Below are 15,307 nucleotides of genomic sequence, written 5' to 3' on the forward strand. Positions count from 1 at the left end.
CTCTGTCGATCGCTCTCGCTCTCGCTCTCTCTCTGTCTCTCACTCTCAGAATTAGTCATTGTGCTCAACGGTATTTTATGGCCCTTTTATTAATTCAAAATGTTGCTTTTTGTCTGGTATAGACCTGCTGGTTCATTGGTGGATTGATTGATTGATTGACTAATTGATTGGTTAATTGATTGATCTGTATCCAGGCTATGAAGGAGATGGGAGAACCTGCACTCAGGCTAACATCTGTGCCAATAACAATGGAGGCTGCTACCCCCAGGCTACCTGCTCTTCCACTCCAGGTAAATGTGCACACACACACACACACACACACACACCTATCTTTACGGCACCTCATGACCGGTGGCAGTGAGGATAAGACAGGGCCATTATTGCAGGCGTTGACAGCTCTGCTCTCTCTCACCCTCCTTATGGCTGACATCAACTATAAAGACTGTTACAGCCAGGAGACTAGATTATGATGCTATCACATGAGCAGAGGCTGGAGTGCTGAGAGAGCTCAATGCCCTATTCACCTATAGGAGAAAATGTAGTATACTTTTACTGCATGGTAGTTAGGGAGATTGGTTTATTTCTCTAACAAATTGTCCTCGTTCAAACTGTGTCGCATGTCCCTCATCTTTATACTGTGTCTAGTGAATGCACCTGTGTCTTTAATGTTATGGTGAGTTAATCAGGTATCCTGACCATATCTCTGTGCTTCCAGGCGCCATCATCCCAGTGTGCACCTGTCCCCCAGACTACACAGGAAATGGCTACGGCCCAACAGGATGCACCCAGAGCAGCAATATCTGCCAGACCAACAATCCATGTGTCAATGGACAGTGTGTGGTGAGTGTTGACTACATGGGACTCTAGCAACTTCACATTTTCTCAGGACCAGGATTTTACTCCTTAAACAATGACTTGTCCAGGAGGTTTTCATCTACACTGTATATTATTTGGGTTTTGGTAACATTTTTGCTGTATTCCCCCCCCCCCCCCCCCCAGCCTACTTCCACGGGGTATCTGTGTACCTGTAGTCCTGGCTGGGGAGGGGTGAACTGTGACCAGAATGTCAATGAGTGTGCCAGCAACCCATGTCAGAATGGAGGTACATGCAACGATGGACTCAATGGATTCACCTGTACCTGCACTGACCAGTGGACAGGGCCAACCTGCCAGACCGCACAGCAAGGTGTGTGTGTGTGTGCGTGCATGTGTATCTGTGTGTTTATAGAATGTTATGAATGATAAAGAGAAATTGACTTATTTCAGGGTGTTTTGCTGTATTTGTACAGTGTGTGTACTGTGTGCTTCACTTACCTGTGTGTGACTGTGTGTGTTGTCAGTGTGTGGAGGCTACCTGACTGGCCCGGCTGGTACATTCAGCTACCCCAACACCCCTGGTAGTGACCAGTACGACCACCAGGTCAGCTGTGCCTGGGTCATCAGAGCAGACGCCAACAAGGTCAGTGTAATCTAATGCCACACTGTCACTTACACACAGCAGGTCCTGGACCTGACTACACATGACAAGACTGGACTCACAGTCTAACAAAGAGTTTGGCATATGCTTTTCCATAATGTTACATCAGTTGTAACGCAGTATACCATGGAATAAGCATTTTTGTTGATTTGTACAATTTGAATGTCTAACAATATGTGAAATTTGTTCTATACATTGTACAAGCCCAATAGCTATACAAGTCAAGTGGAATAGTTATTTAATGATGTGTTAATACTGTGGTGTTCATTTCTTCCCAGATTCTACGGATCACCTTCCCTCACTTTGAGCTGGAGAACAGTGCTAACTGTGACTTCGACTTCCTTCAGATCCACGATGGCGAGAGCGCCTCGGCCTATCAGTTAGGGAAGTACTGCGGTACCAGCACCCCCGCAGAGCTCTTCAGCTCCCACAATGCATTGTACTTTTGGTTCCGCTCTGACCACTCCGTCAACGCAGGCGGCTTCACTGTGGCCTGGACCTCACAGACACCAGGTGTGTGTGTGTGTGTGTGTGTGTGTCTGTTGGCAAGAGACCTAGATAAAATGTATTGTTTGCAATCTACCTGAAATAGCTTAGTCAGGTGTTACCCATGTACAGTCCTCTCCTCACTGCAATCTGTACCGGTTTGTTTCACCTCCAGTATGTGGCGGGGAGTTGACCGAACCCCACGGTAACATCAACTCACCTGGTTACCCCGGCAACTACCCTCCCAACCGCGACTGCTATTGGACGGTTGACGTGGCCCCCGGCCTGCTCATCACCTTCGCCTTCGGAACCCTCAGCCTGGAAAACCACCCTGACTGTAACTATGACTACCTGGAGGTGAGGCAGGCACCATGGCAACATCAACATGTCCCTTCAGCTATGGATATATATATATATATAGCCGCAGACATTATGTGAATATTACGATTTTTCATTATCATCCGCAACTATGAAGGTTATAGGTCTGTTACTGTAACAGTTGTCTGTCCTTGGTTCTATGTTCTGTGGTCTAGATCCGGGATGGTCTCCGCCCAGAAGATCCGGTTCTAGGGAAGTACTGCAGCAATGTGACTCCCGCCCCTCGCCAGACCACGGGACCTGCAGCATGGATCCGGTTCCACTCGGACTTCTCTAACTCTGACCGTGGCTTCCACATCACTTACACCACCTCTCCATGTAAGAGATCTGTCATATCAACTACTGTTAACAACTTACCTTTTTTAAGGAAAGGATTATTACAAGGATTCTCAATGCCATATGCAGGTTTTCTTGGTCCCAGATCTCTTTGTGCTGTTTTGCTCATTCATATGGTCATTCCAAAAATGACCTGGGACTAGGCTATTCTAAAAGATGTCCCTCTCCAACTGAAGGTCATGTGTCTGGCTCTCTCTGTTCTAGCTGACCCTGGTTGTGGAGGAACCTTTACAGAGAGCGAGGGCATCATCATCTCCCCCAACTGGCCCAATAACTACGCCCATAACCGCCAGTGTATCTACATCATCCGCCTGCCAGCCAATGAGATTGTCTCACTCAACTTTACACACATGGACTTGGAGTCCCACAGCGGTTGTATGTTTGACTATGTGGAGGTACAGTAGTGTGTGTGTGTTTTTGTTGAACTATCCTAATGCGTACGAGAAGTCCTCACAAGGATAGTAAAATAAGGACATTTTTCCAGGCTAGGGTTAGGGGTTAGGTATAGTTTTAGGGTTAGGAGTTTGGGGGTAAGCTTAGGCTTAAGCTTAAGGTTAAGGTTAGGGTTATGGTTAGGTTAATGGTTATGGTTAAGGGTTAAGGAAAAAATTATTTTGGATGGGAATAAATTATTTGGTCCCCACAAGGATAGCAATACAAAACTGGGCGCATGCACGTGTGTGTTTGTGATTGAGGTTTCTGATTGAGATTGTTGGTGGTGTCAGGGTGCTTTGTCTCTGGGAGGGGGATTAGATATGATGTGTGTGCCTGGATCTCTGTGTCCTCTTAACATTGTTCATGTTTGACTCTCCTGGTTGTGTTTCCCAGGTCCGTGATGGTACCACAGAGACAGACCCTCTGATTGGGAAGTACTGTGGGTACACCATCCCTGCCCCCATCCTGTCCTCCTCCAATGCTCTCTGGATCCGCTTCAAGTCTGACGCATCAATCAGCCAGGCAGGGTTCAGGGCCACATACGAAGTCGGTGAGAATCACAAACACTGTCTAACCACACCAGTGGCAAAACACTATCTCTTCACCATCTTGTCACTGGCAAACCCCAACAGTGACAAACCACAAGCTCTTCAGATATGCCAAAATCATGACCTGGGAAATATAGGTGTACTAATAATGGACTGCATCTATATAGTGCTTCTCACTAGGTCTAAGCAGTTAAAATCTCTAGTCCTGTGACACATCTCCTCAATCTCTCTCCCTGATCTCTACCTCAGTAGTAATTACATTTCAGCACAGCCGCCTTGCAGAGCCTAGTAAAAGTGTGAGGGTTTTATGTGAAGAATAAAAAGGGTTGTGTATTGAACTTCTTCTGCCCCCTCCCCCACCATGCAGGTTTGTTTGTGTGGCCATCTCATATGTGTGAATGCCTGGCCTGTATGTGATTTAACAGCTGCTCAACAGACTTTAAGGTTATTTCAGCAAAATTGAGTTACTGACATAGTCGTGTTCTGTTCAATGTTCTTATTGAACGTTAAGTCTTCCTGCTGTTTCGGCAATCCCTGGTGATTAAACACACTCTTGAACAGCACGGTGAATAGTGTGTTTGTGTGCTTTAATGGCCCACCCTCCACTCCATCTTCTGCACCTGGAAATGGCCTGTCAGACTGGACTACTTAGTGTCAAGGCCTGGGATGAATATCCAGTGTGATTCCCAGTGCTGGTTCTCTTTGCTCCATATTTGCATATACAGTATGTGAAGCATACCAGTCGTGTATGGTGATCTGAGCGAAAAGACTAAGCATTTTCACATTTACATTTGTGTCATTTAGCAGGTGCTCTTACAGGTACTTGCAGTTAATTTTCATTATCTGGCAACTGGTTTGCAGTCCAATAGAGTTAATTAACTTGACCTCCTTTTCCAATTAGTTTGTGCATAGCCATCTAGAAGGTCCCAATGGAGTTCTGTCTCTTTCCCAGGCTGTGGTGGCACCTTCTCTGGGACGGGTCAGATCCGGTCCCCCTACCACCCTGATGCCTACCCCCACAACAAGGAGTGTGAGTGGGTCATCAACCAACCACAGGGCTACGTTGTCACCCTCAACTTCCTCACCTTCGACATCGAGAGCGGCTCCTGTGTCTATGACTTTGTTGAGGTATTCAAACTTCACTCCAGCCTATCATCCTTGAATTCTGCCTCTGATTGTCCAACATCGTCAATGGACATTTTTTTTGTTTTACTATTGTTGTCATTACATACACAAACATTTCTAAAGAGATGAGGTGACCTGAAATAAGCTCCACCTCTCTCTCTCTCTGTGTCTCTCTCTCTCTCTCTCTCTCTCTCTCTCTCTCTCTCTCTCTCTCTCTCTCTCTCTCTCTCTCTGTCTCTCTCTCTGTGTCTTTCTTTCTTTCTTTCTCTCTGTGTGTGTCTCTCTCTCTCTCTCTCTCTCTCTCTCAATTCAATTTAATTTAAGGGCTTTATTGGCATGGAAACATACACTACCAGTCAAAAGTTTGGACACACCTACTCATTCAAGGGTTTTTCTTTATTTTTACAATTTTTTACATTTATAAAATAATAGTCAAGACATCAAAACTATGAAATAACACATATGGGAATCATGTAGTAACCAAAAAAGTGTTAAACAAATCAAAATATATTTGAGATTCTTCAAATAGCCACCCTTTGCCTTGATGACAGCTTTGCACACTCTTGGCATTCTCTCAACCAGCTTCATGAGGTAGTCACCTGGAATGCATTTCAATTAACAGGTGTGCCTTCTTAAAAGTTAATTTGTGGACTTTCTTTCCTTCTTAATGTGTTTGAGCCAATCAGTTGTGTTCTGACAAGGTAGGGGGTATTATGGCAAGAACAGCTCAAATAAGCAAATAGAAATGACAGTCCATCATTACTTTAAGACAAGAAGGTCAGTCAATATGGAACATTTCAAGAACTTTGAAAGTTTCTTCAAGTGCAGTCGCAAAAACCATCAAGCGCTGTGATGAAACTGGCTCTCATGAGGACCGCAACAGGAATGGAAGACCCAGACTATCATTTGTTTTTGAACAAGACAATGACCCAACACACCTCCAGGCTGTGTAAGGGCAATTTTACCAAGAAGGAGGGTGATGGAGTGCTGCATCAGATGACCTGGCCTCCACAATCCCCCGACCTCAACCCAATTGTGATGGTTTGGGATGAGTCGGACGGCAGAGTGAAGGAAAAGCAGCCAACAAGTGCTCAGCATATGTGGGAACTCCTTCAAGAATGTTGGAAAAGCATTCCAGGTGAAGCTGGTTGAGAGAATGCCAAGAGTGTGCAAAGCTGTCATCAAGGCAAAGGGTGGCTATTTGAAGAATCTCAAATCTCAAATATTTGTTATTTCATAGTTTTGATGTCTTCACTATTATTCTACAATGTAGAAAATTGTTTTAAAAAATAAAGAAAAACACTTGAATTAGTAGGTGTGTCCAAACTTTTGACTGGTACTGTATGTAACGTTGCCAAAGCAAGTGAAACTGTCAGTGTCGTCAGATCCACTGATAAGAGCAGTAACCACATATACTATGCCACAAGAGAAGGATGGCAAAATATGGCTAAGGGCAGGAGGGAGGATGGAGCAGGTCCCCAAACTGGGAGAGGGCCCAGTCAAGATGGCAACAACTACAGGAGAAATCACTAGTAAAAGTGACAAAGAAATGGTAGAGCTCAAGGGCATTACCTCATGCAAAGAGCCGACCAACTGGAGGCTCAAAGAGTTCGAAGACTGGGCAGCCTTGCCAGGTGCAAGGTGAAGGGATATGTATGTTCCACCAAGACCAAACCAGTAACGATTGGCTCACTGATCCTTATAAAGTGGGGTTCAAACAGTGACACTTTATTGCCGCTCTACAACTCAGAGCAAACAACAGTCCCAAAATAATAAAGACATTTCAAGTGTCATTATGTCTATATACAGAGTTATAATGATGTGCAAATAGTTAAAGTACAAAAAGGAAAATAAATAAACATAAATATAGGTTGTTTTTACAATGGTGTTTGTTCTTCACTGGTTGCCCTTTTCTTGTGGCGACAGGTCACAAATCTTGCTGCTGTGATTGCACACTGTGGTATTTCACCCAATAGATATGGTAGTTTATAAAAATTGGATTTGTTTTCAAATTCTTTGTGGGTCTGTGTAATCTGAGGGAAATATGTGTCTCTAATATGGTCATACATTTGGCAGGAGGTTAGGAAGTGCAGCTCAGTTTCCACCTCATTTTGTGGGCAGTGTGCACATAGCCTGTCTTCTCTTGAGAGCCAGGTCTGCCTTCGGCGGCCTTTCTCAATAGCAATGCTATGCTCACTGAGTCTGTACATAGTCAAAGATTTCCTTAATTTTGGGTAATTCACAGTGGTCAGGTATTCTGCCACTGTGTACTTTCTGTTTAGGGCCAAATAGATTTCTAGTTTGCTCTGGGTTATTTTGTAAATTCTTTCTAATGTGTCAAGTAATTGTCTTTTTGTTTTCTCATGATTTGATTGGGTCTCATTGTGTTGCTGTCTTTGGGCTCTGTGGGGTCTGTTTGTGTTTGTGAACAGAGCCCCAGGACCAGCTTGCTTAGGGGACTTTTCTCCAGGTTTATTTCTCTGTAGGTGATGGCTTTGTTATGAAAGGTTTGGGAATCGCTTCCTTTTAGGTGGTTGTAAAATTTAACGGCTCTTATCTGGATTTTGATAATTAGCGGGTATGGGCCCAATTCTGCTCTGCATGCATTATTTGATGTTTTACGTTGTATGCCAAGGATATTTTTGCAGAACTCTGCATGCTGAGTCTCAATTTGGTGTTTGTCCCATTTTGTGAATTCTTGGTTGGTGAGCGGACCCCAGACCTCACAACCATAAAGGGCAATGGATTCTATAACTGATTCAAGTATTCTTTGCCAGATCCTAATTGGTATGTCAAATTTTGTGTTCCTTTTGATGGCATAGAAGGCCCTTATTGACTTGTCTCTCAGATCGTTCACAGCTTTGTGCAAGTTACCTGTGGCGCTTATGTTTAGGCCCGAGGTATGTATCGTTTTTTGTGTGCTCTAGGGCAATGATGTTTAGATGGAATTTGTATTTGTGGTCCTGGCAACTGGACCTTTTTGGAACATCATTATTTTTGTCTAACTGATATTTACTGTCAGGGCCCAGGTCTGACTTAATCTGTGCAGAAGATCTAGGTGCTGCTTTAGGCCCTCCTTGGTTGGGGAAAGAAGCACCAGATCATCAGCAAACAGTAGACATTTGACTTCAGATTCTAGTAGAGTGAGGCCGGGTGCTGCAGAATGTTCTAGTACCCTCGCCAATTCATTGATTTATATATGTTGAAGAGCATCCCAGTCTCACCCCACAGCCCTGTGTGTGTTTTTTGCTAATTTTAACTGCACACTTGTTGTTTGTGTACATGAATTGTATTATGTCGTATGTTTTTCCTCCAACACCACTTTCCATCAATTTGTATAGCAGACCCTCATGCCAAATTCTCTCTCTCTCTCTCTCTCTCACTCACTCTCTCTCTCTGTGTCTCTCTCTCTGTGTCTCTGTCTCTGTCTGTGTGTCTCTTCTCTCTCCCCTCCCCCAGGTAAGGGACGGCTCCACGGTGAGCTCTCCTCTGATTGGTACATACTGTGGCACCACCATGCCAGCCATGCTCGAGTCCACCCAGAGGTCCATGTACATCCGCTTTAAGACTGACTCGTCCGTCTCCAACCATGGCTTCACTGCATCCTACGACTCTGCTATGGAGGGTAAGCCCCTGGTACTCATGGGATATGTAGTTTATTCTGCCGTGACTAAAAGCTCAAATATCTACTAATGTGTATGTGTTGTCAGTGAGTGGTATCTGTGAGCCTATGTGTCCTGGGACTGGGTACTGTGACAACAACATGTTTACCAATCCTTTGTCTCTGTATAATGTTTCAATAAAGATGTATTGTGTTGACTCTGAATGAGGTGTAAAAATAACAGTATATTTTAACCCAATTTGAGCCTGTTTCCCTGTTTGATGCCAGGTTGTGGCACTACGCTTAATGCCCCGTCGGGGTCCCTCACAAGCCCTGGGCATCCCAACAACTACCCCCATGGAGCCAACTGCACCTGGTACATCTCTGTCGCACCCGGCAACCTCATCCGCCTGTCCTTCACCTCCTTCAACATGGAGTACCACACCAGCTGTAACTATGACTACGTCGAGGTGTATGACAATGGCACCGTTGCGACTGGGACCAAGCTTGGCAGGTAAAGTACAGTACATGCAAACAAACCCATGTCAAGATGTTAAGAACCCGTGGCAATATGGTGATTACGCTAAATCATGCTGATGTGTGAACATTGCCATGATTCAAAGTCAATATGCTTTTTAGAAGTGAATCACTCTCGTGATAATTTACTCCAACTCGACGTCAACTCAAACTTCAGGTAACTTCTGTTGGTCAGGGATCAGGTTGATTGTTTGGGCATGAATGACTGAGTTCCCCCCCCCCCCCATCTGCCCTATATCTTTCCAGGTACTGTGGTCGGTCCGTCCCTCCCTCTCTGACCAGCACAGACAACCTGATGACTGTCCTCTTTGTCTCCGACATCAGCCTAGCAACCGAAGGCTTCTCTGCCAACTATGTCTCCATCAACGCCACCACCGGTACGGTTACCCTCGGCAACAAGAAACATTACGGTTACCCTTGGCAACCACTATTTCCATTTACAACAGCCCAACAACGCATTCCCATTCACAGAAAAAGTCGCATAAAATGTGTGATATATGAGGGTTAGAAAGAGGACATCACCGCCACCACGAGTACTGTTACCCTCGACAGCATCAAGAATTCCAATTAACAGAAAAATAGAAAATTACTTGTCACATAAAATAGATGAGATATCAGGGTTAGAGGGGGTTCAAACCTGGCTGATTGTGTAATTGTAACAAAATAACCAAAACAAAGTTAAGCAAGAAAACATGCAGAAAAGATGGCAGTAGTAAAGGAGAGTTTGACCAATGCTTTGCCTCTTGCTTGAATGTTACTGTCGTCTGCTGCACACAACATTCCCCCCATATTTTCCTCTACTCCTGTCGAACGAAAATATGGTGTTGAGGTCTGGTACTGCAAGACTACCCTTGTGTTAACCCCATCTCTTTCCCCTCATATTCACGAAATCATATTAATCTCATGTCTTCCCCAGACTGTAGTGAGACGTTCACCTCCCCTACAGGAGAACTCAGCTCTCCTAACTTTCCCAGTAACTACCCCACCAACCGCCAGTGTATCTACAAGATCATCGTTGGGGTCAACATGCAGATTATGCTCAACTTCACTGACTTTACTCTGGAGGGCTCACCACCCAACTGTGCTTTAGACTATGTAGAGATCAGGTGAGCACCCAGTCATAATAGACCTGATCTGAATCAGCTGTTACTGGAGGATGTTTGTCAGTTGTATGATTCAATTTGACTTGAGCAGTCATTTTTGTGTAATTAGTAGCTAGCCAGGCAAGAAAACTCATGCCTAAGTAATATGTGATTAGAATAAAAATGAGACCTATGTCAGCAAGCGTGACAAGATGAAAGCTGTTAATATTGCTAGCAACTTAAAGGCCACTATTTATATCTCCCAATGTTCTCTCTGTCCGACAGAGATGGCGGTTATGAAACCTCTCCTCTGATTGGCAAGTTCTGCTCCACCCAGAGGCCTCCAATGCTGGTGTCCCATAGCAACCGCCTGTGGCTCATGTTCCGTTCCGACTACTCTGTCACCTTCCCTGGCTTCAGGGCACACTGGGACGGCACGCAGACAGGTGTGTGTGGGAGAAATGTATATTTCACTAGCATCATCTTCAACAGGTATTGTGCTACATACCAGAAAATGTATGATACTTTGACTACTCAGAATCTTAACTCCATCCCTTTATTTTTACCTCTCTCCTCCTATTCCTCTCCTTTTGTCCCTGCCCTTTCCCACCCTAGGCTGTGGAGGTACTCTGACCACCAGTTCAGGAGGGTTCTCCTCTCCTAACTACCCCCTACCCTACCACACTAACGCTGAGTGCTACTGGCTGATCAAGGCCAGCGCTGGGAGCCTGATCACTCTCAGCTTTGGCAACTTCGATCTGGAGTCCAGCACCAGCTGTACATATGACTACCTGGCTGTGAGTACAGAACACTGTTCAAGGTTATTACACCCACATAACAGTCAGTCAATACAAAATGAAATTGAACACGAGAGACAATTAGGTGTTCATGACATTGCTGAAAGAAAAGCATATCCCTTGCCCCTTTTGATGTTAGAAGAATATCTAACATAATGCCTGTCTGCCTGCCTGCCTGCCCGTCTGTCCGTCCGTCTGTCCATAGGTATACGATGGGAACAGCACTAATGCGCCACAGCTGGCCAACCTGTGTGGGACTCAGTTGCCTGCCCCCATCAACTCCAGTAGGAGTCAGCTCTATGTGAAACTACGCACAGACAGTATCATCACAGCTGGAGGCTTCGTGGCCATGTATACAACCAGTGAGCACCTATTACACACACACACACACACACACACACACACACACACACACACACACACACACACACACACACACACAAGTCTAGCTTTACACCAGGATACCTACCTAGTAACCACTCCATGTAGTTGATGTGTCAACCTATCCTAATGGAGCTGTAGGGTGATTATAAGCCATCTGGCTTTCCAAAGACTCCATCCAGCCATCTCTGTGTGCTGCTTGAGCTGGTGCGCCCATGTTGATTTTGTAGGGCACATTTTACATTCTTGTTATCCAATTCTACACGTTTACGTTGACATTAGTTACATTTGAAGCTTGAGATACAGTAAACCTTATTAAAGTTAATGCTGTGCCATACCGAAGTGGCTTACAGTGGTATCCCAGGGTGCTTTTTGTTTGGTTTCCATGGAAACAGCGTTAGGGAACGCACTCTTGGGGTTCGAGAGGTGAGGAGACCGAGTTGGCAGAGGTACTCACACTACAAAAGAATGTCAGAGTGGGGACTGGCTTTACTTCTTATTGTCAGTGTTGTCAAATGGGCTTTCTGGAAGTCATGCTGAAAGGATAAGAGGTCAGTCTTAGTGAAGTCTGTCTTGTTTTGTTTCTGTCACACAGCGGTTTCCAACTTGGCCCTGGACTCATGTTCTCATTCTGTCCCTGGAACACTAATTGTCACTTAGGTTTATACAGAGAGGTCAGCTCTGCTCTCAAGCTTTATTTAGTTATTCCTGGAAAAATAACACAGTTTCAGTTTGACTCTCACAGAGTTGAAAAGTGCGATGTTGGCTCTCATGCTTAATCTTGACATTTCTGTCCAAAAACACAACATACCATTTAATAATGGAATATATTTTGATAACAGGCAAATATATCCTTCTAAATATCACCATTTAATCCAGTAAATTGAATACTGCTATATTCACTATTAACTCACTCTCCGTCTTCCTTAGGCTGTCAAGGTGTGCTGATCGCCAACCAGGCGCATGGGCAGATTGAGTCTCTGAACTATCCCAACACCTACCCCCACAACTCCCTGTGTAGCTGGACCATCCAGACCACCATGGGCAACACCATCAACTACACCTTCATGACCTTTGACCTGGAGAGGACTAGCGTCTGTAGTTTCGACTACGTCAAGGTGGGTGATGACATTAAGTCCCAAGTGGCACCCTATTCCCTTTATAATGCACTACTTTGACCAGAGCCCTATGTAGGGAATAGGGTGCCATTTGGGAAACAGTGCAAGATAATGTGAAGCTAGTGTGGTTTAATGTACTCTAATCAGAGGACCATCATAAGTGGCGAGTGGCGCAGTGGTCTAAGGCACTGCATCGCAGTGCTAGCTGTGCCACTAGAGATCCTGGTTTGAATCCAGGCTCTGTCGTAGCCGGCCGTGACCGGGAGACCCATGGGGCGGCGCACAATTGGCCCAGCGTCGTCCAGGGTAGGGGAGGGAATGGCCGGCAGGGATGTAGCTCAGTTGGTAGAGCATGGCGTTTGCAACGCCAGGGTTGTGGGTTCGTTTCCCACGGGGGGCTAGTATGATTTTTTTTTTTTTTATGTATTCACTAACTGTAAGTCGCTCTGGATAAGAGTGTCTGCTAAATGACTAAAATGTAAATGTAATAACATTGGGAAACTGAATGGATCTAAATTATAGAGGACGAAACTTCCTGGCCTGAGCTTTCTGTTCTCCCAGATGACATCACTCCAGGAAAGGCATGGTCAGGCCAGGAGGTCACCACCCCATTCATGTGATTACCGTAGTGTTGTGTGTTAGTAGTCATGAGTGATGGGTTGGCCCATTCAAATCTGGGAGGAAGTATCAGTTTCCTCTGCTCTGCTCTGACTCACCACATGGACAGGGAGCAGGAGACAGGTGGACTGCTGACTGCTTATACTCTGGAGATATGATAGTATACACAGTGACTGTGGTTCTCAACACATGCATCAACACTTTTGACATTACATTTTGTTGCAGTTTTTAAAATATATTTCTTACATTGAGAAGTTGGATATCAGCTCTCTCTCCACTGTAGGGTAGTTACTAATGTCCTGGACTGAGCTGGAATAGAATTTGTTTGAAGCCTGCATGGAAAGTAGTTGATAGACAGTTTGTTGTGATCTGTATAGATTTGAGCACAAGTTCTCACAGGTTTTCTTCAGGGGTTCCTTTTGACATGATTTTCAAGGAAGACCTCATTTCTTAAAACATGCTACAAGGGTGGTCTTTCATGGCTTACATAATACCAGTGAGTTCTATGGCTCTTCATCTAACTCACTCACTGGAAATAAATGTATTTGTGGAAACAAAATAATGCTGTTTTCAACTGGCCCCCTGGTCACCATGACAACCCCAACACACATGGATTGCATCATGGGCTCCGAGTTAAATAGACTCATTCTGTGTGGATTTCCTGGAGACGGTAATTCACCTCCTCCTGCTGCCCCTCTATTTGGCTAGGCTGATCTCACCACTGGTTTTGTTGCCTACATTCTATTCCACAGACCTGTAACTTTAGTGTGCCAGTCTAAGTATTTACCTCATAGAGCACTGTGTGGCCCAAACCCCTATGGGCCCTGGTCGAAATGAATGCCAAACATTTCATAATTTTCAGTGTACAAAACTGAAATGACTCATGAAGATGATGTCATGACATTGTACTCTCAAATAATGTTGATTGTAACTGAGGGAACAATAACCTTGTTGCAAATCACCAATAACACATTACCCTTTTATAAGTACACAATCGTAATTCAACTATCTGTAGTTATATTAGTCTGAATTTTCCTTTAGTCCTCACAGTATATCCACAGGAAATGGAAATGGAAATCTTTCTGTTTGTTTACCTTTGAATGTAATGAATCCGAGATGTCAAGCTTTGTATTACATGGAAGGTCATCCTCATCATTACCTGGTCTAACTGCTGATCTCTAACCCCCATAGAATGTATGGCCTGGTTAGCACAGTTGAGGTAGAGAAGGTTAACATCAATAACACAGAGGTCTTAACAGGGAATGATTCATCTATACAGCTTTAATTTCACATCTTCAAGCTTAGGCCTCTACGTCCATTCACTGACATGTAGACATACAGTGGGATCCATAATTATTGGCACCCTTGATAAAGATGAGCAAAAAATACTATATCAAATAAATAATACAAATACTGAGCTATATTGTACGCTAAAAACATTTGGAAAATTATATTATATTATACTAATACAAATAAAACAATCTAAAAAAGATGGGAGTATATTTTTAGCACCCGTTTTCAATACTCTAGCACCTTACCCTTGCAAGGATAATGACAATGAGCCTTTTTCTAAAATGTTTTATGAGATTGAAGAACACATTGGGAAAGATCTTAGACCATTCCTCCATACAGAATCTTTCCAGATCCTTGATATCTTTTGACTGCCCGCTTCAATTCAAACCACAGGTTTTCAATGGGGTTCAAGTCCGGAGTCTGTGATGGCTGTTGGATCATTTCAACTAAAAAAACACAAGAAAAAGGATGTCTGACAACTAGTATGGAGCTGTGGCTCGGAGTATTGTTTCTTCATCCTATGTAATGTATTCTCAGTGAATTTGGTGATGTTTATTTCCCCTGTTCAGAGAGATGTGTCATTGAAGTTGTTAGGTTTATGTTCCATCCAACATCCTGATATGACCATGTTCTGACCATTAGATGGTGCTGTTCATGCTATTAGGTGAAGCTGGTTTACGAGGTACAACATACTATGGGGAAATATAATCACGCCCCAAGCCGACCCCAACGGATACTAAATGAAAAGGCCAATGGCAGACCACCCAGACCCCGCCAGATGCAGCAGTCTGGGTATTGCGCACCACACGGTGCCTAATAACTTTCCCCTGTCCTAGCAGTAAGCACACTGGGCTACGATATCCAAGCGATAAAACCTCACAAAAGTGTGTGGTGATGCCCAACTCGCCACAGCACAAATGTATCCTATAGTCAACCCTTTAAACAACGCTCAAGATGCTGCCCGACCCCTGCTGGAGTGAGTGCGTACACCACTAGGTAACCCTTGCTCCTTGCTGCTATGTGCCAGGGAGATAGCCTCAACAATCCAGTGGGAGAAATGCTGCTTAGAGAGCGCCCTGCTGGACACATAACCGG

At 44.4% G+C, this 15,307-nt stretch overlaps 1 protein-coding gene across 1 annotated transcript in view; it reads left to right on the forward strand.

The window, feature by feature from the left end:
* cubn (cubilin (intrinsic factor-cobalamin receptor)) overlaps positions 1–15,307 on the forward strand; it is a gene marked incomplete at its 5' end in the record, with an annotated part of 59,009 nt that overhangs the window by 4,291 nt on the left and 39,411 nt on the right. The window contains 18 exons of the mRNA XM_084151825.1: positions 195–290; positions 716–840; positions 1,000–1,186; positions 1,341–1,459; positions 1,756–1,990; positions 2,139–2,320; positions 2,497–2,659; positions 2,882–3,072; positions 3,506–3,662; positions 4,613–4,788; positions 8,245–8,410; positions 8,675–8,900; positions 9,170–9,300; positions 9,840–10,029; positions 10,291–10,451; positions 10,621–10,802; positions 11,008–11,164; positions 12,114–12,301. Of these exons, the coding sequence (XP_084007951.1) occupies positions 195–290; positions 716–840; positions 1,000–1,186; positions 1,341–1,459; positions 1,756–1,990; positions 2,139–2,320; positions 2,497–2,659; positions 2,882–3,072; positions 3,506–3,662; positions 4,613–4,788; positions 8,245–8,410; positions 8,675–8,900; positions 9,170–9,300; positions 9,840–10,029; positions 10,291–10,451; positions 10,621–10,802; positions 11,008–11,164; positions 12,114–12,301 (3,032 nt within the window). The remainder of the gene's footprint in view (positions 1–194; positions 291–715; positions 841–999; positions 1,187–1,340; positions 1,460–1,755; positions 1,991–2,138; positions 2,321–2,496; positions 2,660–2,881; positions 3,073–3,505; positions 3,663–4,612; positions 4,789–8,244; positions 8,411–8,674; positions 8,901–9,169; positions 9,301–9,839; positions 10,030–10,290; positions 10,452–10,620; positions 10,803–11,007; positions 11,165–12,113; positions 12,302–15,307) is intronic.

This window comes from Coregonus lavaretus (genome assembly GCF_964263955.1).
Source record: "Coregonus lavaretus genome assembly, chromosome: 34".
Taxonomy (NCBI): Eukaryota; Metazoa; Chordata; class Actinopteri; order Salmoniformes; family Salmonidae; genus Coregonus; species Coregonus lavaretus.